General features: G+C 41.4%; 2 protein-coding genes across 2 annotated transcripts in view; one reads left to right on the top strand and one right to left on the bottom strand.

The window, feature by feature from the left end:
- The first annotated feature begins 925 nt into the window (after positions 1 to 925).
- On the top strand, positions 926 to 7,972 carry DEGS1 (delta 4-desaturase, sphingolipid 1). Its single transcript, XM_081346768.1, has 3 exons — positions 926 to 1,143; positions 4,155 to 4,897; positions 6,612 to 7,972. Exons 1-3 carry the CDS (start codon positions 1,062 to 1,064, stop codon positions 6,756 to 6,758), a joined length of 972 nt encoding a protein of 323 aa, XP_081202894.1. The 5' UTR covers positions 926 to 1,061; the 3' UTR covers positions 6,759 to 7,972.
- Positions 7,973 to 15,474: 7,502 nt separating this feature from the next.
- NVL (nuclear VCP like) overlaps positions 15,475 to 27,912 on the bottom strand; it is a 66,276-nt gene continuing 53,838 nt past the window's right edge. The window contains exons 21-23 of the mRNA XM_081332937.1: positions 27,796 to 27,884; positions 25,026 to 25,096; positions 15,475 to 16,276 (exon numbers count right to left, since the gene is read on the bottom strand). Of these exons, the coding sequence (XP_081189063.1) occupies positions 16,232 to 16,276; positions 25,026 to 25,096; positions 27,796 to 27,884 (205 nt within the window). The 3' untranslated portion in view covers positions 15,475 to 16,231. The remainder of the gene's footprint in view (positions 16,277 to 25,025; positions 25,097 to 27,795; positions 27,885 to 27,912) is intronic.

Here is a 27,912-nt window from a genome sequence, read left to right as displayed (position 1 = left end):
TACATATACATATACATATACATATACATATATATATATATATATATATATATATATATATATATATATATATATATATATATATATATATATATATATATATATATATATATATATATATATATATATATATATATATATATATCTGAGGTTTTCGCGGGTGTTTGTATGTGGATCTTTGGTCATTCGGGTTTTTTCCCACGTAGAATGACCAAAGATCCATATATATATAAATACACACACACACACACATATACGTTTTCACGCTACCAGCCATCGCTGCAATATTTTTTTCTTTTTGACTGAGCAGATATATTTACCCGCAGCAGCCATCACGTGTTGCTAACGTGAGAGGTTTCTGTCGCAAAACGTATGCACGTAAGACACGTAGGCGATTACTTACAAAGCTTACAAAGACGAATCTTATGCATTACATGAAAACATCCGAAATATCTTTAAAAAAAAAGAGAGAGACATTATCGATATAGCCCTGAAGAAGCCGGCTGCCAGGCAGCGAAAGAGCGGCGTTTCCCCAGCGAGAGGCGCACGTCAGAACAAGTTCAATTCCGGGCCTCCGCCGCCCCCCGCCCCCGAATTTCAATGGAAGAGGGTCTCCGAGCATCGCTTCCTAGGGGTGATGACACCGGGTGGGTGCCGTCTGCAAAAGTCGCAGTAATGGTAGCGTAACGTTATCAGCCTCGAGAGGCGACCATTTCCAAATGAAACGCCTGACGCCCTAACGCGAATCCTCTCCAAATGTTTACGAGCAGCAGGGGGCGTGGGGGGGGGAGTTGGGGGGGGGGAAAGGACCACTTTGAATTTGGGGCCGTCCGGCTCCTCTCCAGAGGCTCCCTTTCCATGACGTCACCGCCGGCGGGAGCCAATGGAGCCGCGATGCAGAGGCGGCCGTCAGCGCAGGTCCTCCTCCCTTCAATGTGAGAGAAAAGGGAGGCTGCCGAGTAGCGGTGTTGACGCGCCGCCGCCGCCTGCAGCTCCTGAGGGTATAGGTAGACAGAGCCTCCGGCAAGACCACGGCCCGGTGGCGGCTTTTTCCTCAGGCAATGGGAAACTTCGTGGCCCGAGAAGACTTCGAGTGGGTCTATACCGACCAGCCGCACGCCGACCGCCGCAAGGAGATTTTGAGTGAGTAAGGAGCGTTTCTCCGCCTTTGGGCCGCCCCGGCCTCTTGTGCGGCAAGCGCCGCGTTGCGCCAATGCCTTATGTGGAGAAGCGCGCGCCTCGCGCCTTGAAGGTCGGTCCGGCTGGCGAGGAGGGGCGTCGCCTTCTCCGAAGCCTCTCCGAAGTTTTTCGTGGCGGGGGAGATTTCTGAAGCGGGGAGGGAGGAGGGCGAGCAAAAGCCTCTTGTGGTCGCAGTGAGTCACTTAGTTTAGAATTACAGGGGTCTTCAAACTTGGCCCTTTTATGACTTGTGGACTTCAACTCCCAGAATTCCTCAGCCAGCTTTGCTGGCTGAGGAATTCTGGGGGTTGAAGTCCACAAGTCATAAAAGGGCCAAGTTTGAAGACCCCTGGTTTAGATAGAAGGAGACCTTTTCCTGGCGCTTTTCGACGCCCTGTCGAGTTTCTCCGTCTCTCTGGGTTGGTTCCCTCCTTGCTCCAAGTCGGCTAAATGCCTGTTTTCTTCTTGGGAGGCGGTCATGAGGGACTTAACGTGACATCCCAGTTGTGGCTTTTTTTAACCATTAACTCCCCAAAGAAAATGTTGGACTCAAGTTCCACTCGGGCTTTTTTCCTACCTTCAGAATTTATCAGGCATATTTATTGGCTGATTTATTCGTCTTCTCTTTTAGGAATCCAATTCGCTCGTCCCATTTCCCCCCCCCTCCCCACACACACACACACACAACAGCAATCTTCTGAAGGAGGATCAGCCTAAAAGGGTGTGATGGTCACTTAGGAAACTTCCATGGTTGAGTGTCGACTGGAACTTGGGTGTCCCTGATTTCAGTCAACGCTCCTTAATCATCCATTCATGTTTTTCCCCAGCTTAGATTGCACTCATTTTGCCCTTGGGCATCCTAGCCCAACACCTTAAACACTAATTTATGCTGGCTCTCCACCTACTGCTTTTTAAAAAGCCCCTATGTGTGTAGATGTGTGATTTCGAAATGTGATTTTAAATAACACAGGTACTTGCATCTAGGTAGTTGAGTAATTAAGCTGTGAACAGTTGTGAAAGCTGAACAGTGATGAGTAAGGAGGTAAATCAGTGGGCCAAGTAAAAGCTGCCTGCTTTTTTTGATGTGCTGAGCAGCTAGTAGAGTCACATACTTTATGCAAAGAAGTAAGGGGAATAAAAGTTTGTGCTTAATGCAAAAACTTGCCGAGGGAAATGGAAGATGGATATATAACGTTAAAGAGAATGTTGAATTTATTCTTAAATAATCTGTGAGTTGAAAATAGTTGCAGGTTAAGTATTTGTTCAGATTGCCATCAAGAATTACGTAAATCCAATTTGATGATGAACAAACTATATCCAGACAGACAGGTCTTTTAAAATGTTGTACAATATTCATGAAGCATTGGAAAACAAACTAATTTATTTAAACAGTTTAAATTTGCCTTCCCCATGCTTTGGAGTTTAATTATTAATTTTTATTAAGTGTTTACATTAGCAAAAGACAAATGCAGAAATATATAAAGGAAAGATGCAGGAAAAAAAGTTAAAAGGGAAAGAAGCATACACACTCATTATTTCTCTGCTTTCCTTAACATTACAATAATTCCCTTATCCCCTTATTCAGTCTTTTTTCAGTACTCAATTTAGAAATCAGCATAACACACAAACCAACCAAAACCCTCCAAAACACCCTTAGTAAAATAAGATCCAGCAGCCTCAGAAAACAAACAAACAGGAATTTACAACATACAGTGGAACAGCCACTATGTAGGACAAACAGGCAGAAGAATAGTAAAACAGGAACACCAACTAGTAATCAGAAAACATGATGAAAACTCTTTAATTTCGCAACATATGGACAGACCTAACCATAGTTTCAACTGGGAAACTGACCATCCTAAGCCAAGCCAAGTCCAAAAACTTTAGAATGCCTGAAAGCCTGGCAATCTGACAAATTGGTCATCAACAAGACATATAAACATTAACAACATCTACGTACTGTGTAAAAGACAATCGAGAACAGAAAGATCAAAATACTACCTCACCAGCAAGCCACACCCAGATGAGCATAGATTAACACCAAGATTAACACAGACCAACAATCAAGAAGTGAACAATACCCCAATCAAGGAATGGCCAAACAAGGTAACCATAAACAACCTAACCAAAGAATCTCCCAAGACCACACCCATCAACACTGACAGGGCAAGGGTCTGCAAGAAACCCGAGCCACAGAGCAAAGCCACAGCCATCCTGGGAAGCCCAGCCACACCAGCCCAGTCCAGCACTACATCGCTAGATTGTAGCTGCCCCAGTCCAACACTGTGTGAACTGCAGCCAGTCCCAAGCTAGCCTGCTAGCAGGGCATGAGGCCACAACCATCTCAGGAATGTCCAGCTTACTTCAGAAATTCTCTGCCCTGCATTCCATCTCCTAAGCTGACCCTTTGCTATGTTCTTCCTCCCGCTTCTGATGGGGCATGTCCAGTGTAGCCCTTTGTGAGGCAGCTCCTGGCCATGTGAGGTCTTCTTCCCCAGGTCTTGCAAGGAAAGTACTGCATATGATGTTGGGAGGAAAGCCTTGTGTGGCCAGCAGTTGACTTGCAAAGGGCCAGGCTTAGTGTGCTTGGTTCAGCAATAGCAGTAAGAAGGAAAGGCCACAGTGGAGTGCAGGAGGCCAAAAGGGCTGAGATGGAGGGGACATAGGCAGGTGGCGAGAGTTGAAGCACCCCTGCAGTCATAAATGTGGGTGGGCTACTACCAAGTATCCAAACTCTGATCACATGACTACAAGGGTACTACCATGGCCATAACTTTGGGAACTGGGTATAACTACCATTTATTCAGTGCCACTGTAAATTCAAACAGTTGTAACTCGAGGACTACCTGTAGTCTATACATTTGTACTAACTCAGCCATTCTTTAATGTAAACTTCTAATTTCTGACTGAGTTTTTTACTGAAATTTCAATTCTTTTCAAACTGTCAGTTGATATTTATTCTCTTCTTTCAACAGGTAAACATCCAGAGATAAAAACTTTGATGAAACCAGACTACAATGTGATCTGGTTGGTTGTACTTATGGTGTTTGCACAACTTGTTGCTCTTTATCTAGTTAAAGATTTGGACTGGAAATGGGTTGCATTTTGGGCGTATATATTTGGCAGTTGTCTCAACCATTCCATGACTTTGGCAATTCATGAGATTGCTCACAACAGTGCCTTCGGTAATTGTAGATCTTCCTGGAATCGATGGTTTGGAATGTTTGCCAATCTTCCACTTGGTGTACCATACTCCATATCATTCAAGAGATACCACATGGATCATCATCGTTATCTTGGTGCAGATGGAATTGATGTGGATATACCTACCGACTTTGAAGGATGGTTTTTCTGTACCCGTTTTCGAAAACTCATGTGGATTATTCTCCAGCCACTTTTTTATTCTGTTCGACCCCTCTATATTAACCCCAAGCCAATATCTCGATTAGAAATAATTAATTTATCAGTTCAGTTTATCTTTGATGTTCTTGTATACTATTTCCTAGGAATAAAATCATTGTTCTATCTTCTGGCAGGAGTAATACTGGGGCTGGGCTTGCATCCTATTTCAGGACATTTCATAGCTGAACATTATATGTTTTTAAAGGGGTATGAGACTTACTCATATTATGGGCCACTAAATAAGCTTACCTTCAATGTTGGCTATCACAATGAACATCATGATTTTCCTAACATTCCTGGAACAAGTCTTCCACTGGTAAGTAAATATTAGTGCATTTATTTTGTTTTTACAGCTTAAAAGCCCATTTCATGAATATGCTATTCTACAGCCAATGAGATTCTGGCTGCTATTCAATATCTGCTATGATTTGCAATCTAGCATAGTCATAATACTTTGAAATTAATGTAGGATGTGTGTACTTTCATTACAACTACTTACATACTACTAACTACCATTACAACTTCTAAGTGTTTAGAATGTAATGGTGAAAGTAAACTTTTAATGAACTAAATAGTCCTTTGTTTCAAATAATAATGCTTACTCTTCAGAGCAGTAGCATATATTTAGATGCCAAGATCCTTTAACAGAGGACAAGGGATAATGACCCCATATATCACCCTTTGATAAAGTTCAAGTATTTTTGACAAAGTAGACCCTTGATGTAAGAAAGGGATTTATAATTGATGTAAGAAAGGGATTTATAATTACCACAGGGCAGTTGCTTCCAAGCAGGCCTTAGCTGAAAACATATACAGCTTGCAGTTCAGGTTTGCACAAAAATTGCTATATAAAGTTACCTAATATTTCAGATTTATCATAACTTCTACCACAGTGCTAATAAGTTGTCTTGTGTCAAGTCAGTATCATCAAATTTAGCCAATAATTATGTTGTACAATTTCTGTACACATACATTGCTTGCTTCTGTGGGTTCAGCAGACTTGTTTCAGATTTCTGTTGATGGCCTTAACAGTTTTGTTAGCAGTTTAATTGAGGAGCAAGAGGAAATAAGTTTATACAGTTTGCCTTGCTGATTTTGGAAAATATGGGATAGAAGAACATATGGATGGAGCAGTGTCAAAATTTTTAGGGCATAAATACGGATATCTAGGATACAATGTCCAGATACTAGGACTGTCCAGAGTTGTCATGGATTGGGCAGCTATACAAATCAAATAAATAAATCCAAACTGAATAAATAAATATCTGTGGCAATGAGTTTCATTGCAGAAGATATTAGGACATGGAATATTTTATGGAGGAATAAACTGCTCAGATACTTCTTTTGGAAAAATTCGCAAAAAATATTTGAAATTAATGCATTGACAGTATAACCCCAGTTCTTTTAACAAGAAATGTAAGAAAAGTTTTAAAGGAATTTTTATTTATTCTATAGCTGTCCAATCTTAAACAAGCAACTCTGTTGGAAGGCATGCAACAAAATTGGTGCATTGGTGGAACTCCCTAAACATTCAACAGTGTTGGAAATCAGTTTTTAGGAAGATAAATAATCTGTACACCACGAGTTATAGCAATATCTGAATTCTGTTTTTTAGCTTTATACGAAAGCTAAGGTATCTATAGCCCAGAAACAGAAGGTGATTAGTATTTCAGTGCTAGACCTTGGTACTCCAAAATTACTAGAAATGGTTTAATAACACCTTGAAAACTTTGTAATATTCATAATGAGATATATATGATATTAGGTACATTTCTTTTAATCTAATATTTTTTATCTGTTTGCTAAAAATTCAGACTCAGTTAAGAAACATTTGTCTCCAGTGCTGATACAGGTTTTATAGAATAGATAATCATTTTTATGGGAAATGTAAAGAAAATGTGTCAAACTAGCTATGTTTACGACCCATTTCTTAATTTGAAAACAAGTTTTGAAAACAGGTTTTTTGCATCTTTTAAAATTAAAGATGGAATACTGGATTAATACATATCTCCGTATGTTTCCAATTTTAGCTAAAGAAAATGGCTCCTGAATACTACGACCACTTACCACAATATAACTCTTGGATTAAAGTGCTTTATGACTTTGTGATGGATGACACTGTCAGCCCATATTCACGTATGAAAAGACCTGTAAAAGGTGATGAGAAACAAGAGTAAGCTTTCAGACAAAAGGTATCTTCACAAACTCCAGAGGTGTGTCTTCATGGTGGCTGGAACAAGATGTCACTTGATAAATACTTGATGGTTTTCTATCTTGAGCAAGGCTAGAATATGGATATATTGTTACATTTTAAAACAGGTCTCTGAAAAATTAAAACATTGATAGAATCAGAATGTTCCTCTTTCATTTTTTCTGGCATAGTTCAGTGCGCAATGTAATTAATATAGTAACTTGATTCTTTAAACTTAGTTGTTTAAATTTATACAATTTTGTTTCAAGTATCTGCTGACTACAACTCTGCATACTCCTTATTTTACTAACAGTGTAATTATTAAATAAACTTATACTTAACATTAATTTTGATTTTATAGTATATTAAAATGCCTAGCTTAAATCACTTCTAAATACATGTATGTTATTAATTAGCATATGTAATGCTAATATAGCAGATAGACAGTATTGCACTATGATTATTTAAAAAAATACAAACTCTTTAAAATAACAGTACTCTGACTTCAAAATAAACATGTTTCCAAAGAGCTGAAACAATTGTATTAAATTTAATTAAAATCAGCATCCATCCAACAGAAGCTCGTAAATTCAACAATGTGATAACATATTTTGCATTTGTGAAAAAAGAGCATGTCATCTGATCTTATTTGGAGGATATCCAGAACCTTCAGAACAAGAACTTGGGTGTATGAGGGTAAGATGAACTTAAAGATAGTGGATTTTTTAAATAGATATTTTATTGGTTGTGGGGATATCCCACAAGTTCTGGCAGTTACTGTTATAAGGAACCACCTACAACAAGAACAAGGACAACACCAGGACTCACTCCATATTGAAGATCTTGTACAACTTGTGACTTTGTGTCTTAAAACATATTTCACCTTCCAGGGCGTTATTTATGAACAAATTAAAGGGACACCAATGGGATCCCCCATTTCGGGTGTCATTGCAGAGGCGGTTCTGCAGCAGTTGGAGGCTGTGGTGATGGCTAAGTACCGCCCTAGGTTCTGCAGGACAGTTAGGAGCGTTACAGCCAATTGGGGTGGGTAGACCGGTGACCCGCTCAATGAGCAGGGCGCAGAAGCAACTGGCTACATAAGCAGACTCCCGGAACTCCTGTTTTCACTCTGACAACGTCGGCAGTTTGTGTAAGTAACGTCGGCAGTAAGTGTTTTGTATATTAAACAGTTTTGTTTATATTTCTTTCCTGGTGTTCGATCCTTTTCTTTTTAATGTGCACACACCCAGGATTCGTATTTTTAGTGTAAAGATACACACACATATACACATACATACATATACATATACACACATATATATACATGTGTGTATGTGTATATATATATATACACACACACACATACATACATACATACATACATATATTCCCATTTAGTTAAAAAGGTAAAGGTTCCCCCGCACGTGTGCTAGTCGTTTCCGACTCTAGGGGCCAGTGCTCATCTCCGTTTCAAAGCCGAAGAGCCAGCGCTTGTCCAAGGACGTCTCCGTGGTCATGTGGCTGGCATGACTAGACACCAAAAGCGCACGGAATGCTGTTACCTTCCCACCGTAGTGGTCCCTATTTTTCTACTTGCATTTTTTACGAGCTTTCGAACTGCTAGGTTGGCAGAAGCTGGGACGAGTAACAGGCGCTCACTCTGCTATGCAGCACTCGGGATTCGACCCGCCAAACTGCCGACCTTCTGATCAACAGGCTCAGCGTCCTAACCCACTGAGCCACCGCGTCCCATTTAGTTACATCATCCCAATATGTCATGCATTATAAAACTACTTACTATATCTTTTATCTGTCTTATGGTATCTAGATATAACATTCTTTTTAATCAATTTATATCTTACTTATATATTAAAAATACATCAATCTATTTTAACATTTAATATAAAACTTTATTACTTAAATCTCATTATCCTTGTTACAAGGCCCCTTTATGTTCAAAATTCTCTGTTTTAGCCATATTCAAACATGTTTATTTACATAATAGTCCATCTGGTAGGATGAGTCTTGTATCTTGTCTCTGATCTTCTTTTGCCAAGTAATTTTCCAGGTTGATGTAATCCCCTTACCCAACAGTTCCTGTATTTTTACAAATGCTGGGAATACAAAAGATGAAGTAAGATAAATTCTTTCTGTCTCCCAAACTTTAATGGTTCTCCTGATAACTCCATTTTTCTTGTTGTATCAGAACCTTGTAGATTTTTTCCTGTTTGTGTCAAATTGTAATTCTTTTCCTTTGTTATTTCATCAATTTGGTCATATTCTGCCTGATTTGTTTGTTCCTTTGTTGTTATTTCCTGGGTATTTTTTAATTGTAGATTTTAAATTGGAAATATGCTTATATAAATCCTCAAAATTGTTTCAGATTTCATCTTGATTTGAGTCTATTGTCATTTGTATTTGTCCTAACATTACATATATTTCCTCTGGAAAAGTATTTAACTTGCCTTGACGTATTGCTTCTGGAGGCCCTTGATTTACCAGGCTTTGAGAAGCTGATAAAGGACATTGTATGTAGACTACTGCCAGCATTTGACCTGATTCAGTTTGCTTACCGACCAAATCATTTAGAGGATGCTATTTCTTCTGTTCTCCATCTGAGTTTGGAGCACTTAGAGGAAAGAAATACTCATGTGCGTTTGTTGTTTGTCGACTTCAGTTCAGCATTTAACACAATCATTCCCCAACTTCTAATAGATAAACTGGGCCCTTTAGGTTTAAACACTTCTTTGTGCAATTGGATTCTTGATTTTCTTACTGACAGTCCCCAGTATGTGCGAGCTGGAACAAGTATTTCTTAACACCATTTTCTTGAGCACAGGTTCTCCTCAGGGCTGCATCCTACGTCCGCTGCTGTTCACCCTGTTGACCCATGACTGTTCTGCTAGGTTTGCCACCAACCATACTGTGAAGTTTGCAGATGATACAATAGTAGTGGGCCTTATTCAAGATGACAATAAGGGTGCTTACTGCAAGGAGGTTGAGGGCTTGGGGAACTGGTGTAAGGAAAACAGCCTAGTGTTAAAAATTGGAAAAACCAAAGAGATCATTATCGATTTCAGAAAAGGCAGGCACAGCCACACTCCTCTGTGCTTTAATGATTCACCTGTGGAGATGGTTACCAGCATCAAATTCCTGGGTGTGCAGTTAACAAGTAGGCTGGCTTGGTCTCTCAACAGTGAGACGCTGGTAAAGTGGGCACAACAGCACCTGCATTTTCTGTGTCGCATGAGAAAAGCACATCTTCCTTCCCCTGTCCTTACCACTTTCTACAGAGGGACGATCGAGAGCATCCTGTCATACAGCATCACAGTCTGGTTTGGAAGCATCATTGCTTCAGACAGGAAGGCAGTGCAGAGAGTGGTGAGGATGGCTGAAAAGATTATTGGCAGTTCCCTCCCTTCCATCCAGGACACAGCACATAAGTGTTGTTTGAGCAGGGTCCGCAAGATTGTCTGGGACACTACACATCCTCTTCATGACTTGTTTTCCTTGTTACCTTCTGGGAGGAGGCTCCATGGTATCCGATGCAGAACATCTGGATTCAGTCACTGTTCCATACAGTATTAACCTTGTGGACTCTAAAAGCTCTCTCATGTATTCAAGTTGGACAGTGATTAGTATTTATGTTACTTATATGTAAGGGTGTAGGTCTATACATATGTTGTATAGTATGTTTACATGTTTGTTATGTATGTGTACACTTTTAAGAGCAACTAAATTTCATTTTTAATGTGTGCCATTGTGCCCACAGTAAAAAATGACAATAAAGATCCATCATCTAGCTATCTATTTATCTACATTTGTAACCTTACAAATGTAAGGTTGTACATTTACGCAAATGTAAGGTTCTACATTTAGGCAAAGTCTACTGAGTGTGTTCAGTTCAAGATTGTTCCAGCCACACCACAAGGCTAGTTGTTCAACCTCCCATCTGTATGCCGATTCTATCATCTGCAAACTTCAGTACTTTTACATCTCTTTTGAGATGCAGTCATTGGTATATAGAGAGAAGTGGAGAGAGCACACAGCCCTGGAAGGGCCCTGTGCTAATTGCACAGGTATCAGATGTGATTTTGCCTAGCTTCACTTGCTGCTTCCTGTCTGTTGGAAAGCTTATGATCCACTTACAGGTGTAGTCAGGCACGGCTAGCTGATTTAGCTTACTGAGAAGAATATCTGGAATGATGGTATTGAATGCCAAGCTGAAATCTACAAAAAGGACCCTTGCATAGATAGGTCTTTGGAGATTCAAGATGTTGTAGAATGTAGTGCAGAGCCATATTAACAGCATCATCTGCTGATCTATTTGGTGGGCAAATTGCAAGGGGTCTAATAGCGGATATGTGATGGTTTTCAGGTGGGCCAGCGCTAACCTTTCAAAGGTTTTCATAATTACAGATGTCAGAGCAACCGGTCTGTAGTCATTCAGTTCTTTGATGGAGGGTTTCTTTGGCACTGGGATGATAGTAGAGCATTTGAAGCAAGAAGGAATATAGCACATCTCTAGTGATTTATTAAAGATTCAGGTGAAGATGGGGGCCAATTGATCAGCACAAGTTTTCAAGCAAGAAGAAGTTATCCTGTCTGGGCCTGGTGCTTTTCCAGGCTTTTGTTTGTGAAATAGACCTTGCACATTATTTTCTGTGATCACCAGAAGTGGGGGACCCAAGAGGATGGGGTCAGTTGTAGTAGGTACGGCTATTGTTGGTGTATCTGGGATGGGGATGGTGGAGATTGGTGACAGTGGTTTCTTCTCAAACCTACAGTAAAACACATTCAGGTCATCTGCCAGTTGTCGATTTCCTTCAGAGTGGTTTGCTGTAGCCAGTGATATTTTTAAGAATTTTCCACATATTTGCTGAGAACTTATTCCTTAGCTTTTCAGAGTAGCTTTTTTTGCTGCTTTGAGCTCCCTTGTTAATACATTTCTGGCCTGATTGTACAGCATTTTATCTTTTTTCCTGTAGGCTTCCTCTTTGGCACGACGTAGTTGCTTGAGTTTAGCTGTGAACCAAGGCTTATTGTTACTGTATATTCTCAAGTTCCTGGTTGGTACACATAGGTCTTCACAAAAGCTAACATATGATGTTAGAGTATCTGTGAGTTCATCCAAGTCTGCAGAGGTATCTTTGAAAACTTTCCAATCAGTGCAGTCAAAGCAAGCCTGTAGTTTTTAGCTTTGCCTCCTCAGTCCAAGACTTCACCAATTTATTAGTTGGTTTTGTGTTTTTTAAGCCTTTGTCTGTAAACAGGTACAAGGTGAATCATACAATGAGAGCTGCTTGTGGTAAACACCAATAAGCATCTTTTAGTGTTGTATCACAATGGTCTACTGTATTCTTGCCTCTAGTGAGACAGTTGACATGCTGAAAATATTTTGGTAGCTGTTGGCTTAAGTTAGAATTGTTGAAATCACCTAGCACAATGAAGAGTGAATCAGGATGTTTTTGTTTAGCCCATATAATCTGGTCAGCTAGAGTTTGTAATGCATTGCTTACACAAGCTTGTGGCAAAATGTATACAGCAATTAGTAGGAATGAGGAAAACTCTCAATGGTTTGCAATTGATAATTAATGTCTCTAAGTCCACAGCACAGAATTTCTTCAGTGTAGTCACATTACTGCGCCATCGGTTGTTGATATAAAAGCAGAGACCCCCTCCCTTCTTTTTACTGGATGTTTCTGCAATTCTGTTTGCCCTTTGTATCTGAAACCCTGGGATATGCGAGCGAGCGTCTCTCATCAATCGAGTCATTAAGCCAGGTTTCAGTGAAGCAGAGGGCTGATGAGTTCTAAAAATCAAGAGTTACATCTGTTTAAAAGAAGTATTTCATCCATCTTATTAGCAAGTGAACGTAGATTAGTTAGAAAGATTGAAGGAAGAGGTTTTGTTCCACTTTTCCTTAGTCTATTCAAAATCCCCCGCTCTCTTATGTCTTTGTCTGCGCTGTTTTTGCCTTTTGTTTACATTACTCCATTGTTCAGGGGAAGATGCTTCTTCCTGTATTAGAATCTCTTCAGCATTTGTAAAAAAAACGGGGGGAGGTGAAGTCGCAGAAAGCTGCCCATTAAAAAAAAAGATTCCTTGATGCTTAATAGATGTTCTCTTGAGTATGAAATCCAAAGTAAGTCACAGAGAGTAATAAAAAATAACAAAACTACCAGAAAGCATGTTACTGAGGCTGCCATCAGCAGGACCATCTAGGAGGAATATGCTAAATTTTATCAATACAACTATGCACAATCTTCCGGAAAGCACAGTAAAAATAAATACTGTGAAGATAATCTTATTTGAATATGGTGCTTCAGTATGTTTAGGAAGGGAGTGGAATAAAAACGTTTTACTATTACGCTGAATCTTGAAATAGAAAATATTGAAAAAAGGTAGATAGGCTAGAAGGGCTGAACAAGTTACATATTTAACATCGTCCTATCAACCATTTAGGTTGCAGTTCAAAGAGAACCTCATGCAAACAGTTAGCTATTAGCAACAGGCATAACACTTGATTTGATCCCATTTTAAAGGAAAGATAAATTGTAGATTATATTGATTTCTGAACACTAAGTGGAGGTTCACAAGGTGACTTTTTTAATACAGCAAATTGATTAGGAAAACTTTTTCAAGGTCAGAATGTTGTTTCCTTTCCTTTCTAAAGCCAAAGCCTGTTATAGGCCAACATTTTGCAAAAAGAACTGCTTTTTGTCTTCTCTTTCCAATCAGCTTCATTAAATAACCCATGATCCTAGTGTCATAAGAATGATTCTTGTCCACTTTTCTATGTCATTATTTTATTCACCTTTGCCATGTTCTTACCTTTGTTACGTTCAGGATTCCCCCCCCCCCCACGTGCATCAAACATTTCAGCCTTTATTACAGGGAAGATATTTAAGATCTCTGATCATTATGGTACTCCCTTCTGCATTTTCCCCACTTCCACTGTACCTTAAGGAACATAACTGGACAGAGTTTTGCAGAAGTGGGCATATCATAAATATGTATAATGGCAGTACAATATTGATATTTCTACCCTCAAATCCATTCCCTAATGATGTCTAGCATGGATTTTCCTTTTTCACAGCTGCTTCATCTTGCTCACATTTTCAGATTTATCCACTATGATCCTAAAGAGCTTTTTTTAGTTATGGGTACCACAGATCACATTATATAATGTACTTTTTTGCATGTCATAAAACATGTTCTCTAAAACTGCCTCTGTCCTTTATATTTTGAATTTTTATCAATCTCATTAAATACATTTAATGCACAAAAACTAGCATAAAAATAAAGCATTTCAGTAGTTTTAAACATATTTTATTTTTCAAATTTATTTGCTACCCATCTTGCAGTTCAGGCAACTGTAATTGGGAGGAGTAATGCTAAATTATGGTTGAGTTTTATAATTGTTGCATTGACTGAACATATAGGCAGAGATAGATTCTTAAGGGTGTAAAGTGACATCAAATATGTTTTCTAATTTGCCAGCCAATATAAATACTTCTGTAGGAGAAAAATAAATCTTAGCAAACAAAATGGAGGCTGCATTCTTTTCCAAAGTCTTTTGGATACGACCACGATCAAACCAGTTCATCACCTGGTTCCAACCCTATCAGACCCAAAATGACCCTCCTTGCCTCCAGACAGCCCCCCCCCACAAGACCACCCAAACCAAAGAGTGGAAATTTCCTCACCAGAAAATAGTACAGCCCAAGGGAATTGGAACCTAAAAAATCCCCAAAGATCCATCCTCTCAGCTGATGGCCTCAACTTTCCATCTTTTAACAATGAACTGAAAACCCTGGTTATGCTTAACAGTAGAAACAGCCACTGGTACACTGGCCAGCAATTCAGATCCCCAGGCCTTCCTATCTTGTAGCTATCAACTTCGGTAAAAATCTGCTTTCCCTTAGTTTGCAAAAAATATGTTTTTTCTTCTCAGTGTTGGGTTCATTTTTTAAAATCAAATCCATGATGCCTATACTGTTGGAGAGGGCAAGTAGTCTCATAACTGCTACCAGCATCCGAAGTGAAGTTAAAATAACAACAACAATAAAGTTGGAAGGGACCTTGGAAGTCATCTAGTCCAACCCCCTGATCAGGCAGGAAACCCTATACCATTTCAGACAAATGGCTGTCCAGTCTCTTCTTAAAAACATCCAGTATTGGAGCATTCACCGCTTCTGGAGGCAGGTTGTTCCACTGATTAATTGTTCTAACTGTCAGGAAATTTCTCCTTAGTTCTACGTTCCACATAATGTAGAACAGGCATGTCAAACTGCCGGCTCGTGGGCCAGATGCGTCACGCTGAAACCGCGCCCACCCCATTACAGGCAATGGGATGATGTCGTGAGTTTGACATGCCTGCTGTAGAAGATTTGCAAATGACCCTTGATTTGGCAGAACTGTATTGGTTATTATGAGGAAATATTTTGTTGCCTAGTTTCAACAATGGTGTAAGCCCCATTCCTTTTTAGCAATAAAGTTTCCTTAGCTAGGTAGCAAAACATGTGCAAGCAGACAGCCAAGCTCAGAGAACATCAAGACCCCAAGGTGCTGTATCACCTTATTAAAGCTCTAACTAACATAAGCTCTAGTAAATTAAGTGACCCATAAGCATATTTGGCAAAAGCAACTTCTAGCTGTTTATAAGTTAAATTGTTAACAAAGGCTTAAATTTTCTTATGTTCTTTATTTGAAAATCGACCTCATTTTAGAATTATTTAAATTTAGTTGCATCACAATATATAAAAGAAAACTCATGTTGATAATGGAAACACAAGGCTTTACTTTATTTCCACCTGTTTACATGTGACCCCTGACAAAGCTTCAAAAGAAAGTGTGTCTCCGGCACCCACAGTGTTCCATGGTTTACATTCAGAACCCTCTTTAGAAAGTGAACAATCAACAAGAGACTTTAAATAAAAGTATTTTATGCTTGCACTGTTAAATCAAAGGAAAAAAAAACTCTTAAAAGTGATAAAAGATACTTGTGCTGACCCTAATTTATTATATCATCTAACAATACATACAAGCATGTAGTTCTTACATGGGGAGGCTATAATGCCTGACTACTTTGTATTGTCCTTTACTTGAAATATAGATGGTGGGGACTTGCAGTTTATAGCAAATCAGCAATTCACTTACTAAGTGTACTGTGCTATTTGGCAACAGATTCCTAGGCATTCAAATAGTCTTTCAGGACTTGGATCACCTGATATCAGGCAGAGAGCTCTATCACAGAAATGGCTTTTGAAAGAGTCCTGCTGATAAAGGAAGAGCTTAGCTTATACTTTAACATATAAATCCTTTAAAAGAACTTCAACCTTTCTGAAATTATAGACATACAAAACTGAGACCATGTTCTGTATCACAAAAGGCCTTCTGGAAAACGATCAGGAGAATGCATGCCAAGCATTAGGAGTCTTCTATGTCATCCAAGTGTCACCTGTTCAGTGATTGGCGCAGCTCTTCATACATTATTTGATCCTAATAATGACAATAAATGGAGAAAAAATTGAAAACTCCTTTAATTATACAATACTTTAAAGCACTAGCTTAATTTTAACTTTGCCTCCAGGAGGAAATATATAATCGTGTGTATTGGCAGTGATTTTGCTATCCATTTGGAAGGGGAAGCAAAGGGAAAGGTCACTGTTACATCAGTAGATTAAAATATGCAGATTGCTGTCTCAGCAGTTCCTATTGTCAGCATGCTCTGTTCCCTACTTCAAGACATGCTCTATAAGATTTTTGCATTGTTCTGCTAAAAAGCTGCTTAAAAAAACCCAGTTAAAGTAGAACTGTAATCAAAATGTAAAAGAATGCTATAATTTAATTCAGAAGTCAATATTAAGAGAGCTAAGTGTTGGAGCTAAGTGTTGAGATCAGCAATATTGTGCAAAATCATGTCACGTGAGGATCTGAAGGTTTTTTTTCTTCTTTTAAATAAACCTCTAGCCACATCAGGCTTTCCTAATGCAGTGTCTTGCAACTGACAATCATGTCCTCTGCACTCCTTTTAATATCTACATGAAGCCACTGGGGGAAGTCATGAATGAATGAACCATTATTGTCAAAGTACAACCATGTATACATTGAGATTGGTTGAGCCTCCCTTCGTGCCCCCACCCCCAACTCACAGCGACAACAAACCCTCCTCCATCTTATTACACCATGTGAGCTAATTGCACAACACACCGGCCTCGCAAGTCAATCATACATAAAGTTTATAAAATTATTTCCCGTTCAAGAGCCTAACAGCCCGTGGATAAAAGCTGTTCTTCAGCCTGTTGGTACGGCTGGCTATACTCCTATATCTCCTACCCAAAGGTAGGAGAGTAAAGAGATACTGACCAGGGAGTGAGTCATCCCTGAGAATTTTCCTCACTCTTCCAAGGCAGCGAGCCCTGACGATGTCATTCAGTGGTGTCAGGGGACAGCCCACAATGTCTTGTGCTGTGCTTACCACCCTCTGTAATACTTTCCTATCGGCGGCTGTCAGACCAGCATACCAAACCACAATACAGTACGAGAGGACGCTCTCTACAGTAGACCAGTAAAAGAGGGTCATTAGCCTTTGTTCTACCCTGTTCTTCCGCAAGACCCTGAGGAAGTGAAGCCTCTGTTGGGCCTTTCTGGCCACCTGGGTTGCATTAACTTTCCAGGTAAGATCTTCACAGAGGTACCCAGAAATTTAAAGGAGGAAACTCTCTCCACACAGCCACCCCCCCGCCCCTGATGTAAAGTGGAACAGGTTCCTCTTTTTTCCTCCGGAAGTCTAGCACCATCTCTTTCGTATGCCGATGTTCAGGTGCAAGTTGTTGTTGAAACACCATATGGATAGTTTTTGTACCTCCCCCTACGGTGGTATCATCTGCAAACGTATCGCAGTAGGGTCATCTGACAGTTTGGTGTGGTACTATTGACATGCGGATGGTACTCCCCAGCTGTCCAAGTGAAGTTACCAAGGTTATTTCCAATAATTGGATGGGAAAGACCAGGTTGTGGCTCAACGTTGCCAAATTCAGTGGCTAAAGATTTTGTGTCCCCCAGATCTGGGAATTGCTTTTTGGTTCTCCTTGAGGTGGCACTACCCCATTCAAGATATGGTGTGCAATCTGGATGTTCCCCAAACTCAAAACTGATGTTTGAAGAGTAGGTTGTAACTATGGCCAAGGGGGCCTTTGCAAAGCAGCACCTTACACACAAGTTACATCCATTCCTGCTTATGTTCACTCATGCTTTGGTCACCTCCTGTTAGATACTCCACACCAGGAAGCCAAAGCTATGAATGCTAATACTACTTTTATTATTAGGTTATAGAATGTATCCCTCCCCTTCCTGCCATTATGTTCAAGAGAAAGAGGGTCAAATCATAAACCTTCTCAAATTGCATTCCTGCTCTTCACATCCTACCACTGCCTTGATTGTGGATCTTCTTCCTTTACCACCTCAAGGTTATTTTCACAGCCTGTTACACCTCTTGACTGGCAACATGCTCTACATAGGGATGCCCTTGAAAACTATTTGGAGGCTTCAACTAATCCAGAAAGCATAAGTGCAGATAATTATGGGTGTATCTCATAATGTCATACAAAACCTCTCCTCCAATAGCTGCACTGACTTCCAATAGGCTTTTGATGTGATTAAAAGAGCTATAAATCCCTGTATGGCATAGGAATAGATTACTTGAAGGACTCCCTTCTAAGAACATCTGCGCACCCCACATGATCCCACAGGCAAGGCATGCAGCCAAGTACTTCTTTTAAATCTTGTCATCTTATAGGATCTATGAAGTAGGCCTTTTCTGCTCCTCCCAATATAAAAGTTCCAACTCTACTCGCCTGTAGAGAAGCTGCTAAGATCTGGTTCTTCTTCCAGGCACTGAGGCCAGTTGAATGAGAGATATTTTGTGACTTGTTTTGTTATGTACTTGGTTGCCATTTTATATTTGGTATTTATATATTGTATTGTTTATTCTTATGTGGCGTTTGTTCTTTCTTTCTTTGATTTATTGCTTGTTTTTAAATTGTACACTGCCCAGACTGATATTACTTGAGTTATAAATCTTATAAATAAATAAAATATATCACATTAACTCCCTCCTGCCCATACACATATCAGAGTTTTTAATGAAATATATTTGATTCTAATTCAAAATTCAATTACTCCAGTCAGTCTGAGATACTGCTAACACACTTACATTATACTTAGTATGGATTGCTGCAGTGATTCTGGACAGATTATATTATATTTCAGATGATAGATAGATAGATAGATAGATAGATAGATAGATAGATAGATAGATAGATAGATAGATAGATAGGTAGATAGATAGATATAGATGATAGATTGCTAGGAGAGAGAGAATAGATGTTTGGATTTCCCTTTTTGAATTATGGAGATATTTGCTAGGATAGAATAATAGTAACATAGTTATTGAGATAAATAAAAAAGAACATAACCGTGAGGTAAATACTCGTTCTACTTATTAACATTGGAGAATGAGAGACAACAGCTGGCTGGAATAGAAAAACACTTCTAGAAGACTTGCTGAACAAAAGGCTGCAAGAATGTCTAATTGTTAACAGGTACAAAAGCATAATAAAACTCAAACTGATAAATGGAATAACTTACAAAATATTACTAAATGCCAATGTTCAGGCTAGAAGTTCTCAAACAGTTCTGGAGAACATCGTTTTACATTAATGGAACATGACATTCTTGAAAGAGTCCTTGTTGGCTACTGTTATACTGTTGGGCTTACAGGTGATCCTTGCTTCACAACCACTCATTCAGCAATTGTTTGAACTTGCAATGGTACTGAACGGACAGTATTTATAACCTGGTTTTCAGCGTTCCGGCTGTCGCTGGTACTTGCATCACATGACTGTGATTGTTTCAGCATCCCATAGTCATTATTTGGGACCTTTGCTGGCTTCAAACAAGCAAAGTCAATGGGAAAGCCAGTAGACATGGTTTCTCTTTTTAAGGACCTATAGTGATTTCCTTAATGGCAACCGAGCATGTTAGAATTATTGTTAAGTGTTGCAGTCATGTAATGTGGCATTTTACAACTGCATCACCTAGCAATGCAATTCCAGTCCCAATTACTATTAACTGAAGACTACCTGTATTGGAATTGAATTGAATTTGAACTGAATTTATTAAATTTATATGCCGCCCTTCTCCCTAAGGACTCAGGGCGGCTCACAATAAAAAGTTAAAAACATAAAATACAAAATTTTTAAAAAAGAAATAAACAATGAAGTAAATACATAATAATAGACCCAGTAAAACCAAATTTAAAACTACAGTCAGTCCAGGCCCGATTGTTGGAACATCCATGTCTTCAGGTCACGGCGGAAAGACCGAAGGTCAGGGGCCATCCTCAGCTCCGGGGGCAGTTCATTCCAGAGGGTCAGTGCACCCACAGAGAAGGTTCTCTCCCTGGGGGTCGCCAACCAGCATTGCTTAGCTGACTGCACCCTGAGGAGGCCAACTCTGTGGGAGCGAACCGGGCGATGGGAGGTTGATAATGGCAGCAGGTGGTCTCGCAAGTACCCCGGGCCTAAGCCATGTAGGGCTTTAAAAGTGATTACCAGCACCTTGAATCGCACCCGGACAACCGGAAGCCAGTGCAGCTCGCGCAGGAGTGGTGTAACATGGGAGTATCGAGAAACTCCTATAAGCACCTGCACGGCCGCATTTTGCACCAGCTGAAGCCTCCGGGTGCACTTCAAGGGCAGCCCCATGTAGAGAGTGTTGCAGTAATCCAGGCGAGAAGTGACAAGGGCGTGGGTGACCGTGCATAGGGCAAAGGGGCGCAACTGGCGCACCAGGCAAACCCGTGTGAAGGCCCCCCTGGTCACAGCAGCCAGATGATCCTCTAAGTTAAGCCGTGAATCCAGGAGGACACCCAAGTTGCGAGCCCTTTCAGAGGGGGGCAATACCTCCCCCCCATCAAAAGAGGTGGAACATGGACAATACGAGATGCCGGTATCCACAGCCACTTGGTCTTGGAGGGGTTCAGCCTGAGCCTTTTCCTTCCCATCTAGACCTGCACCACCTCCAGGCACCGGGACATCACGTCAAGGGCATCACTGGGTTGGTTTGGGGTGGAGATGAACAACTGGGTATCATCTGCATATTGGTGATACCTCACCCCAAAGCCACGGATGATCTCACCCAGCGGCTTCATATAAATGTTAAACTGGAGGGGGGAGAGAACCGACCCCTGAGGCACCCCACAAGTGAGGGGCCTCGGGGTAGATCTCTGCCCCCCTGCCAATACAAACTGTGAGCGGCCCGAGAGGTAGGAGGAGAACCACCATAAAACAGTGCCTCCCACTCCCAACCCCTAAAGCTGCCGCAGCAGGATACCATGGTCGATGGTGTCAAAAGCCGCTGAGAGGTCAAGTATGACCAGGACAGAGGACCAACCCCTGTCCCGGGCCTGCCAGAGATAATCTACCAGTGCGACCAATGCTGTTTCCGTGCTGTAACCGGGCCTGAAACTGGACTGGTACGGGTCCAGATAGTCCGCTTCATCCAGGAATTGCAGAAGCTGACGCGCCACAACACTCTCAACAACCTTCGCTACAAAGCGAAGGTTGGAGACAGGACGATAGTTATTCAAGGAGGCCGGGTCCAGAGCAGGCTTCTTGAGAAGGGGCCTCACCACCACCTCTTTTAAGGCGGAGGGGAAGACACGCTCCATCAGTGAAGCATTGACAACTGCCTGGAGCCAGCCCCCTGTCACCTCCCCAGCGGCCAAAACCAGCCAGGAGGGACATGGGTCCAATAGAGAAGTTGTAGCACTCAGTATACGCATAATCCTGTCCACATCATCCAAAGAAACAGGGTCAAACTCACCCCAAATATTATAACCAAGACCTGTCCTCTCCACTCCGCCGGATTCCACCAGTCGGAGTCCAAAGCAGTCCGTATCTGAGCGATTTTGTCCTGCAGATACTGTACAAATTCCTCAGCCCTACCCTGCAAGGGGTCATCCCTCGGTTGCTGATTTAACAGTGAGCGGGTCACTCTAAACAGGGCAGCTGGGCGGTTATCTGCAGACGCAATGAGAGCGGAAAAGTAAACACGCTTTGCCGCTTCCATCACCACTAGGTAAGACTTAAGACAAGTTCTTAGCCGTGTTTGATCAGATTCGGATCTGCTGGACCTCCAACAGCTCTCTAGGCGTCTTTTCCGGTGCATCTCCTGGAGCTCCTCGGTAAAATGGGGCCACCTGGGATCTGCGCTGGGTCAGAGGCCGCAAAGGCACAACTTGATCCAAGGCGCCAGCAGCAGCCCTATCCCAGGCTACCACTAGGGCTTCAGCAGAGTCGTGGGCAAGGGAAGCAGGAAATGTCCCAAGCTCCATCTGGAACCTCTCGGGATCCATCAGGCGCCTGGGGCGGAACCACCTGGTCGGTTCCGCCTCCCAGCGGCAGGGGGTGGCGTATTGGAAGTCTGGCCAGAGAAGAAAATGATCGGACCATGACAGGGGTTGGATGGTTAAATCACCCCTACCCAGATCATTAATCCACTGTCCAGAGATAAAAACCAGGTCGAGTGTGTGCCCTCCATTATGGGTCGGGTCTTGAATTACTTGAGTCAGGTCCATGGCTGTCATGGAAGCCATGAACTCCCGAGCCAACTCAGACGCCTCACCCGCAGAAGGCAGATTGAAATCCCCCAGAATTATAAGCCTAAGGAACTCAATCGCCAACCCAGGCAGGACGTCGAGGAGATTGGGCAGGGCTGATGACACACAGCTGGGAGACAGGTACGTAATCGATAGGCCCAACTGAACTCCAAGACCGCACTTCAAAAGGAGATTCACACTCGCCTATCTGAGGGACAGTGGCCACTCGCGGACAAAGACTCTCCCTAATAATAACCCCCACCCCCCACCCCTGCCTTGGGCCTACGGCTGGTGAAGCACCCGGAAGCCCAGTGGGCATAGTTCTGAGAGGGGGACACCCCCCTCTTGGCCCAACCAGGTCTCCATGATGCAAGCCAGGTCCGCGTTCTCCTCCTCAATAAGATCATGTATGAGGGGAGTCTTGTTCACCACGGACCTGGCGTTGAAATAAACCAACCTGAGCCCAGGGTCCTGCAATCCTATGCCCCCAGGGGAGCAAGAAGAGCCACGAGGGCAGAAACAGGCAACCGCTTGAAGACAGCGGTGGCCCGTTCCCCGATAGCGATAAAGCCCTCTGCTCCCACACTCTCTGCCCCTCCCAATCACCGTCAAAATGGGAAGACCTTCCTCACTTGGATCCGAGTCCACCCCCAAACCCCTACTCCCCCCCCGCAACCGTCCGATGGTCTGGACTGCTGTCCGGATTGAACTCCCCCAAGTTCATTCCGGATCCCTTGGGCCACCCCCCTCCCGGTTCCCCTTAAAATTTTATATAAAAATCTAGATAAAAATCCCCTCAGACTCTTCTTTGAGGCATGCCATCTCTCGGGGTCCCACAACCCGTCATCAAGAGAGATGTTATGTAAGATAGATGGACGCTCCTGCGAGAGGGGGGAATCTCGCAGCGAGTAGAGTTCTCGAAAAGTATAAGGTGGCATACAGAGGGAAGCGGTAACATCGGACAATGGAGGGTGCCAGTAGATGGAGATAAGAGATCAGTCAGCCTGTGGCAGGTCCCAAAGCCACAATCATGGTAAAGTGGAGTAATCAACGGCGGCGACAGCAAAAGCCATAAGGTAGTGATGACAAAATGATGTTGACAAGTGATGAAGTCCAAAAAAGGGGAGGCAGCCTGATGACAATGGCGACGGACCCAAAACAACAGGATTTAGGCATGGCAACAAGGTCAGCTGCAACCTCCGCAGCAGGAAGAAAGCAGCAGTAGCAGCAGCAGACCCCATAGCCGCAACCACAATGCCCACAGGTCCACTGCACTCACGGAGCCGAACTCGACAAGTGGCAGAGGGGTGGGGGAGAAACGACATCAAAGCCCCCTTTCCCTGCCACAACCCTGGTCTCAAAAAAACAAGCAAGCACAAGCAGAGTCAAAATTCCGGCACAAGATCACTCGGCCCAGCTGTTCTGTACCAGCCTGCTACTGGCCCTGCAGAAAAGGCAGGGACAACCCCTTTTACAAGAAGGCAAGAGGCTGGAATTACGCCTGCCAAATTTATAGCTACAAAAACAAACAAGACACGAACCAAGAAACAGGAGCTTTAAGAAACAGGAACTATCCAAGCGGTTGCCTTCAGCAAACCAGCCCTCCCACACATTCCCCTTAAATAGAGTTCAGGGCGTGGCTTCTCTCTGCCTCCTTCCGAGGAGCCCCATTGCCTTCCTCTGTTTACTCCTAATTGACTGCCTCCTGCGTCGGGCGTCCTTGAACAGGGCCAGCTGTGGGTCATCTTCATCCACGCTGTCAGGCTCACACAGCTGGGTCTCCGTGGTGACCAAGTGGGAGGGGCCTGGCTGAGGGCTCTCATCAGCAAGATCTTCAACCCCCTCAGCAAGGTCTTCAACACCCCCCTCCTCCTCCTCTGAGTCGTCCGGCCCAACTGCCGAACCCACAGGCTGACCCTGAATCACAACACCAGCTCTGCTCGGCTCGGACAAACAGGGAAACAGTCGAGTCGAGTTGGCCCCGCCCAGCCGCCAGCGTCCTCTCACCGGTGAGCTAAACAATCAACCTCTTTGGCTTCTCCTCCGTCCTCTGTCATTCCAAGCTGTATCTCGACAGGGGAGGGTGCCAACGCTCCACCGGTAGCTCCGACTGAACCGGGGCCAAACGATGGCAAAAAAGCTCCATGGCAACCCAACAAAGCCGAAAACTGCTCCGCACTAGGAGCTCAGAAGCCAGCGAGCAGCCATCTTAGACATGCGCAGAAGGAAAATCCAATATCCATCCAATATCTGAGGGGCTGCCACGAAGAAGAGGGAATTTATCATAAAAATAATCCTTCCAAAAACCACACCTTCCTTCCTAAAACATTTCTGCAATAGTAATACTTACCACCAGTACAGTTGAAAAAAAAAAGATGTGGCATCAGGCAGAAGACTTAAGTGAATAAAGGCATCATTCTTTGAATAATTAAGATACTTGATGCATTTTGCATTTCACTCAGATTTGATCTATGGCATATTACATGAGATTTTAAAGAAGTATGAAGCTCTAAGCCATGCATATTTCATTACAATGTTCTATGAACGATTTGGGTCACCAATTGAAAATTTAAAAGTATTTCTTACCTTTGGAGTTATAGAGGATTTCACTTTCTTAAAAGCTTCTTCAAAATGTTTTTTGCCAACTCTAATTTCCCCTGTGAAGATGATAGTACAATAAACACTGTAATTGCAGAAAAAGGATAACTCTGATAAAATAAAATGCAGGTTGGTGAACAATTAAGAATGGAAACAGAAAGTTCTTTATTAATAAGATGATTTGCCACAGAAACTACTTATTCTCTCTATTTATTTTCTATGCATTTCCATGCTGATTTGCTAGAGTTAAGAAGTTATTGAAAAAACAGAGTGCGACCTCAGGTCTAATTCAATGGGAAAACATCCCCTAGTCAATTTTGTTTATCAGATTTATCAAGAGAAGGCAAAAATCAAGATGTTTGAGAATTTCACACACAACTAATTCAGTAACCATTATTGTACAGTACTTCTGCTTAAAGAAGTGAGAAGCTTCAATTCCACAATTATTTCAAGCACTCAGCAAGAGCTGAGTTACACTATGTCACGAACTATAGGAACTGGAAAGAAACAACATCCATGTTCAGGAACAACTATTTTCCACAGGTTATTCAATGAGGACAGGTATCTGCTCAAAAGTGACTAAGACTTTGCCCTGATTTATATATTAAGACAGCACTGAAACACAGTGAAGCTTACATGTGCCCTTTCTCCTTCCTCAGAGAGCCCCCATCAAAAATAAGGATGTATTTCATAAATAACTCACCACAGGATTTTAATATCACCATCAGCTAAAAGGTGATAAAACCAGGGTTTGGTTTTTAAAATTAGTACTAATGCATTCCCCCTCCTTTTTAAAAAAAATAAAATCATAGGTTCTATGCCTACCTTGCTTGGAACTCTTCTTAGCCATTGCCTACTAACTGATACTTTATAAAACTTGTTTATACATAAAACTCCATGAATGGAAATAGTATAGGTAGTCCTCAACTAACAACCAGTTGATTAGTGACTGTTCGAAGTTTCAACAGCACTCTAAAAAGTTACAACTGGCCTTGCACTTACATAGCATCCCATGATCATTTGGATCAAAATTCAGGTATGTGGCAAGCAGCATATTTACAATGTATTTACAATGATTGCAGCACCCTGGGGGTCAAGTGATCACCACCTGTGACCTTCTCAGTAGACTTTTGACAAGCAAAGTCAAAGAGGGAAATCAGAATTCCTTAATGACTGTGATTCACTTAACCGCAGCAGTGATTCGCCTAACAACTGTGGCAAAAAAGGTCATAAAAATGAGCATGACTCACTTAACAATCACTTTGCTTAACAATGGATATTTTGGTTGCATTTGTGGTTGTAAGTCAAGGATTAACTGCAATGATATGATTATTTCTAATCCAATCCAAATCTGCATTCCCAGCTAAAGTGATTAAATTTTATTCTTCCTACGGTTTGCCTACAAAAAATGAACTATAGCAAGAAAACCAGAGGCACAAGTGCAACTTGGAAAACACTGTTTTGGATACAAACACACCCACAAAACCATATGAAGATGTTCATTAGATCAAACCCAGTTAAAACCATCATAGCAAAGCAGCACAGTAAACTTTTCCGTTTAATTAATTTAAAACCTAGGTCCTAGCCTTCAAAGAGATTGCATTACTATAGAATGCAAATGTTAATTGTGGAAATAAATCTTTGATCTGTTGGCATTAATAAAAAAAGAACTAGCTAATCCTCTTCGTTTCATGATTTGTCTTCAATCTTAAATCTGAAAACAGATGTCACATCGTTTAGAAATGAATCCAAATTACTTATATATAAATCATACTGAGAGGAAACTGCTTGAAAATATTTAGGTGAGAGTAATTTAGTTTCTATAACCTCTTGATTCTTCATTGCTCTACAGTGTCTGCAAACAAAGCAGGCAATTATACTGGTGGTCAAACATCACAGGCTTATTTCACTAAGTCTTCAAGTAAACATTACCAAAGATTTGTTTATTAATGATTGGTGGAAAAGAGACAGAAATGGAAAAGTTTGCTTGAATTATACTGCTTGTTCAAGTTTTTATTTAGCAAGAGCATCTCTTGCATGCCAAAATGAAATTTCAGCTACATTTCTTCATTTTTTCTTGCACCAAAGAGGGTTCTACTTATCAGTGTTTTATTCTAAATCATATCCTTAGTTCAGTTAAGTTCCTAAGTGTCTACTATTTTGACCAGCGAAGGCTGTCCAATGTTTCATGCTCAACTCTTTTCTAGACTGCCTCTAACACTAGCTTCTTAGTTTTGCAACAGCATCCTTCATTTTACCACTTTTTACAGCGGATCAGTGCTGTCAGGGTCAACCAATATACATTTCAGTATTTTGGATATTTCATCCCCTTTTTCATTCATATTTACAGATTTTTTTTAAAAAAAAAAACAAATAGTGTTAGACAGCCCAGTGTAGACAAAGAAATACTAAAATTTTCATGCCTACCAAACCTTTAATTAATAACTTCCTTTCACTGTTTTTAATGTGTTTTTAGTTTAGAACAGGGGTCTTCAAACTCGGCCCTTTTATGACTCATGGACTTCAACTCCCAGAATTCCTCAGCCACCATGCCTGGCTGAGGAATTCTGGGAGTTGAAGTCCATGAGTCATAAAAGGGCCGAGTTTGAAGACCCCTGGTTTAGAACAATCGTATAACAATCCTGCAGTTTTTGTTGGAACTCTGAAATAAAATAATGAAAACATGCAAAGGTTCTTTAACATCTGGTGATTAAGAAAGTCTGCCTTAAGTTATAATATGCTCTTTCCCCTTCCTTACTGTTCTTGTTTGCAGGACTGGACATGGTCATTTGCTGTTTTAGGGCACAAACAGAAGCTTCTCGCACTAGAGCTGAAAGATCTGCTCCCCTATAAAGAAAAAAAATAGAAAAGCCAT

Source organism: Vipera berus, assembly GCF_964194415.1.
Source record: "Vipera berus genome assembly, chromosome: 1".
Classification (NCBI taxonomy): Eukaryota; Metazoa; Chordata; class Lepidosauria; order Squamata; family Viperidae; genus Vipera; species Vipera berus.
Note: the sequence above shows the minus strand (reverse complement) of the source record. Positions and strands in the feature narration are given on the sequence as shown.